Below are 5,795 nucleotides of genomic sequence, written 5' to 3'. Positions count from 1 at the left end.
ACTTGGAAAATGCTGCATCCATTGGGAGAAGTTACAGAACCCCCCCCCCATTAGGAGGTGTGCACCATAGGCAGGAAAGTACAGAAAGGGCTAAACTGCAAGTAAAGCATGCTTGATTCCAAGTTGGAGTGTCACCTTAATTATTTCACATGACAGCAGCCTCCGCCTGTGAATGTATGCATTAGCAAGTGCTCAATTGGGTGTGCCAAGTCCCACCCACAGGAAGAAACCTCACCAGAGTAATGCCTGACACACACACACACACACCTCCAGTCGGAGCCGCTGTATTAATGATTTGACGTTCGTACAGCGATCTCCCCTGCTGAGCTGTTGTGTTCTGGCAGGGGCACTCTGCCATTGGCGGAGCGGCTGCTGGTTTTCCAGCATGCTCAGCTGGCTTCTGTTGAACTGGGTGCCATACATATGGGCTGAGTGTCGGTTTTTATTGAACTGGCCGATATTGCCCGACATTCAGCCCGTGTACGGGGCTTTCAATTAGTTTTCTGTGATTAGCATGCTTTGCACATTTATCAAAACGATATACCAATATTGGACAAGCCCAACACAAGGGTCAGCACATATCATTGGTCTGGATGTGTATACAGCACACAGGTACTACATTGTAATAGGAGAGCAAAAAAGAAAAATCCATGCAATCTCCATTTCATTACAATATTTATTTTATGACAGTTCATTTTACATCACAATGTTTAGGATAAAAGTAGTCTTCACCAATCCTGAAACAAGAAACCACATGTTATTTACTGTATATGGTCCACATCCCATTCCCCACCCCACTTAAAGTTGTGAGATACTCCATACATATTTGGAGACTTCAAAATTAGTGAATTTTACATACATTATATCCAGTCAAGTGTAATTGCCATTTCTGTACCATTGGTGAAGCTTTGTTTTGTCTTAATGGCAAGAACCAAGTCTCCATGGACAGAATGGTCTGCATATCACCAAAACTTACCCCATGCTCTAATATAGCAAGACTGCCCAATTAGCAATTTAACAAACTATTTCAGTGGTGACAATTACCTGGTAGCTTTCCAGTCATCTTCTTCTGTACTTTGTGATCTTAGTAGCCACATGGATTGCAGATAAGGGCAATGAGGTTTTACGAAGCACTGGCCAACCCATGCAGTGACAGTTTCTGCAAAGACATTGGCATTGTTAAACCAGAGAAAAAACAAGCACTATGGTGTGTATTGAACAAGGCATGGTTAGTCAAAACCAATGGAGCAAGAGTGAGGATATTTCATTAGGGTTCTTTCAAATTCAAGGAGGAAACTTTGTGGTTGACATTGCTCAAAGCCAGCCCCATAGTTATTCATACATTATGGGTGGATTACTCCAAATATACACAATCTAAAAAGCACAAAATATGTGGGTGTGTTTATCCAGGTTTTAGCTGGAGTTTTTTTTTTTTTTTTTTTTTAAGAAAAACAAACACCCCACAAGTCCGTTTTTTTACCACTACTATTCTTTATTCTGGCATTTACAAATGCAGCAATATAGAAATTGGATAAAATGTTTAGCAGTGAAACATTTTGAAAGCTAAATTGTGCATTTTTTTATACAAATTATATAGATCAGACCAAAATGAGGGACAAATGAGAGGGACTTTGTGCCAAATCAGGGACATTTGGAAGCCATATTTAACCCATAACCACCCCTTTCTTTCCACTTGTTCAGTACATCAAATATGGCTTGGTCACGCCAGCAGTCTTCTGGAGCAATTTGTTGCAGTTTCCAACCCGGGTAACATTTTAGTTAAACTAGTTTAAGCTATTGTATACCAGCAATTTTCCTATATAGACAAGCATTTTTAAATCACATTGTTTTGTTCTCTCACCTCCTCCTTTCCAGGTTATAGACATGCTAAATGTTGGCTCTTTCCCTTTCCCAACGACTCCAACCAGCTTTCCGGTCATCTCATCACCTGGAACCCCTTGAGAGAGCATCACAAAAGAGCGCAGAGAACCACCAAGATGAGGACCATCCATATGAAGTGTGAGCACTGACCCCAGTGTATTCAACCACACACCAGTCATGTTACAGTGCACCCCTTGCTGGAAAGCAAAACAAAAAAAGAAACCACACATTTTAGTACTGCAACATTCAAGGAAGTCTGTCATCAGAGAATAAGTGAGACTGCCAAATCGGAAGTCTCCTTTAGGGCCAGTTCACACCATAGAAAAACAGGCAAGATGCATTTCTGCATGGAAATTTTTGATGCCTTCCTGTGCACTTCCCCCACCCCTTTATCACCTTGACTAAGGACATGTGCATATTACTGCATTCCAGTACAGTGCAGAAGAATGTTCTACTTTTCCTGGAACACACTGGAAATGACCACACTGAATTATGTCACTGGAAAACATAACCCACTAGCCATCATTTTTTTAATGCAATATATAGCTTTCTAAGGACTGGTTCACACCCCATGCATTGGACTGCACAAGATGTGAACCAGTCCTTAGAGAATGCAAGTTTTCAGGTTATTATGTGAACGCTTTGGCTTAAATGCTGCTGGAATTGTAAAAAGCAGAAAGATACAAAAGACAAACATATTGAATTCTGATGTTCATTTAGAGCAGTGGTTTCCAGACTGCAGCCTTTTGTTTAGAGCATGCTTGTTCCAGATTGGACACAGTCAGGACCGTCTTTATTTCCCCCCCCCCCCCCCCCCCATGTAATTTCTCTCTCTACCTGCTCTGAGTCTACAATAAAAAGCAGCTAGACTCATTCAGTTTACTGAATCAGATCAGGCAGCAGTTACGATTGGTTGCCAGAGGTTACAGTGTATCATTACCACTCGCTGACTGGCTGCTAGAGGTTACAGCACACATTATGATTCACTTATTTGATAGAGGTTACAGCACATGACTTCTGCTTGTTGATTGGTTGCTAAAGGTTATAACACATCAGGGGACCCATCAATAGACAGATAACTCCAATGTAATGGGGATTTTACACTGACCACTAATGTAATAGGAGCATTCACAGGAACCACTAATGTAAGGGGGACCTTCACACTGGCCAGTAGTGTGCATGAAATTATTGTAAACCAAGCCTCAATGTAATGAGAATATTTACACTGACCACTAATGTAACAGACTTTTAGCATGCGTTCACATTTGTGTGGGGAATGAAAAAAAAAAAAAAAAAAAAAGGAAAAGCTTTTCGTAACACTGCTGAAACGCGCTGCCCTGAGATACAAAGCAGTTCTATAAATTGTTAATGACACCCTCATGCATCTGCTAAAATGTGCATATTCACATGCACCACAATTCACGGTGCTGTGGCACCATGCTATTTTGAAAGAGGGTTCCACCTGAAATTTGCTTACCTTTGCAGAACAGGCTCATGTTAGGCTTAATGACCACAGTTGTAGGCAGGACTTTCAAGCATGCCCCTTTACCTCCCCGGTGGGCAGCATTCAGCAGAAGTGATGATGGATATTACCTCAGGGGGGCCATGATATACATATGAATGCCACCTCTATATACATATCAATGCAGCCAGTCCGTGGCTATTTACATATTAATGCTGCTGCTATTTACATGTAAACACAGGGTCTGCAGGTGAGTCATTTGTACACGGCATTAGACAGAGCTGAGCAGCATTAGCAACACAGCACGGGACTAAAACCTCAAGGGAATTTGAACTGGGATAGTTGGAAAGTATGAGGCAGCTGCTTTGGGCCCCACAACAATGATGGGGCCCAGGGCAGATGCCCCCTTTTGCCCTGCCTTAAAGACAGCCCTGGACACAGTGCCAACACACACACACACCCACCTTAGAAGCAATAGTAGCTGCATTATTGTGGCCTCCAACATATCTAAGAAACCCCCCCCAGAATTACTTAATAACCTGCCAGTAGCATACTTGTCCTAGAAAGACAATTCTTAGGCCCTTGTCACACAGGCTCTCTGATCAGGTCCACCTGATCGGAGCCTCCAGTCACTCCTATGGAGTGGCAGATGTCAGTGGTGACATGTCCACTGACACCCACTGCTATTCGATCTGGTCAAAATAATCCAGATGGATGGAAAACGGGGTCTCCATCCATCTGGCAGATCAGATGAAAACAGACAGGTGGTCCATTTTCACCCGATTTCCCCATAGAGAGCGAGGCTCTGATAGGGCCGTCTCTTCAGTGAGCAGAGACAGACCGGTTATCTGCCTGTTCAACAAAGCAATCCCCCCTGAGCAAAGCAGAGTCCACCAAGCAGGCCACCCCTGTAAAAGGATCCTTACTCTATTATGCTGGCCATATACAGCTAAATTTGGTTGGTTTAGCAGAGACCAGCCACATTTTGATGCAAGTGTGATGATCCTTAAAGTGATTGTAAGCCTGTGTTTTTATAAAAAAAAAAAAAAAAAAAAAAAAAAAAAACACCACCCACACACACACACACACACACGTTTTGCCCCGCATCATTGGATTTGATTGACAGCAGTGGGAGCCAATGGCTGCACTGCTATCAATCCTTCCAATCAAGAGCCAGGACCCCGTGCAGAGAGGGAGAGCGCGTCCAACGAGGGAAATACACAGCTCAGGTGGGGCAGGGCACTGCCAGAAGTTCTCACCTTAAAGCGGTAGTAAAGTCAATTTTTTAACTTTTACTACAGGTAAGCCTATAATAAGGCTTACCAGGGAGGGGAGTCCTGCAAGAGCGGTGTACACAATGCCCCTAAAGCACCTCTGCCCCATTAAAGTCAATGGCTGCAGTGGTGCTTTGCAGGTGGTTTTAACCCTTTTTACACCTGCTAGCAGGGGTTAACAGCACCCCACTAGCAGCCGAATAGCACCATTAAAACAACAGCAAAGCGCCACTAAAAATAATCGGCACTTTACCACCGACACTCCCAATGCCCCAGTGTGAAAGTAGCCTAATGCATTAAGGTGAAAGAGGGTTTACCACCCCTTTAATAAACAGAATTTGTATTGTTAGACAGGCTGGAAAGCTTTGATCAGCAAGTGCAGCTGATGATCAATGAATTCTGACAGCAGAGATTCCCACTGTCAGCATGAAATATAACCTGCACCACAAAACATTTCTGAAGCCAGGCAAGCAGCATTTTATTATAATCCAGCCTGATGCAGACTATTGGTTTGTGGATGTTGTTCTCCAATTATAGAATCAGTAACACAGAAGGCTATACAGTGCAATCAAGGAACTCAATTTACTTCATAAGCACCAATGACCACCATCTTTCTGGAGCCATGCAACATCACATGCAAGCTGTTCTCACATTCCACAACTAGTATACCATGGAGTTTGGAAAACAAAGAAGGGATTGCTAGCTAAATTACAACCATTTAAACACCAGACACATCATGAAAATGAAGAACCTACCACATCACTGCAGTATACACTCCATAACACCAAACAGAGCACAACTCCTTTCACAGATAACACCATTATGTGACTCCTCTGAGCAGTTCAGAACTAACACCACACCTGAGAAGTCCCTTTTAAATCATGAAGCTGCCTATATCATCAGTAGTTTCTAATCACTGATTTAATAGACAATTTACTATAGCAGGCAAGAGGGCTGATTCAGAGCAATACACTTCTGTGATTAGATTTATACAACAAGCTTTTACATAATTTTTTACATTTCCACTATGGGCCTATTTACTGGTCAATAATTTTTCATAATTTAATATAATGATTTATTACATATATTGTTTTTTATAACAAACAAGGCTTTCATTTTGACAACATTGTCTTGCAAAAACTATTTTATTTTCTATGTGATCTATTGGTAAAAATACA

General features: G+C 42.1%; 1 protein-coding gene across 1 annotated transcript; it reads right to left on the bottom strand.

Moving 5' to 3' along the window:
• Nucleotides 1-691: 691 nt before the first annotated feature.
• LOC141113348 (avidin-like) lies at nucleotides 692-5,438 on the bottom strand. Its single transcript, XM_073606410.1, has 4 exons — nucleotides 5,373-5,438; nucleotides 1,862-2,078; nucleotides 1,045-1,159; nucleotides 692-737 (listed from the first exon to the last, which is right to left on the bottom strand). Exons 1-4 carry the CDS (start codon nucleotides 5,436-5,438, stop codon nucleotides 692-694), a joined length of 444 nt encoding a protein of 147 aa, XP_073462511.1.
• Between the last annotated feature and the right edge of the window lie 357 nt (nucleotides 5,439-5,795).

Source organism: Aquarana catesbeiana, linkage group LG12 (genome assembly GCF_042186555.1).
Source record: "Aquarana catesbeiana isolate 2022-GZ linkage group LG12, ASM4218655v1, whole genome shotgun sequence".
Taxonomy (NCBI): domain Eukaryota; kingdom Metazoa; phylum Chordata; class Amphibia; order Anura; family Ranidae; genus Aquarana; species Aquarana catesbeiana.
Note: the sequence above shows the minus strand (reverse complement) of the source record. Positions and strands in the feature narration are given on the sequence as shown.

Excerpts from the sequence above, each read along its gene's own strand:
- LOC141113348 (XM_073606410.1), bottom strand. The coding sequence starts at position 5,438 with ATGGTGTTATCTGTGAAAGGAGTTGTGCTCTGTTTGGTGTTATGGAGT. Across the intron at positions 2,079-5,372 it reads GTGTATACTGCAGTGATGTG|CAAGGGGTGCACTGTAACAT; the intron begins GTAGGTTCTTCA and ends TTTGCTTTCCAG. Across the intron at positions 738-1,044 it reads GATGACTGGAAAGCTACCAG|GATTGGTGAAGACTACTTTT; the intron begins GTAATTGTCACC and ends TTCTTGTTTCAG.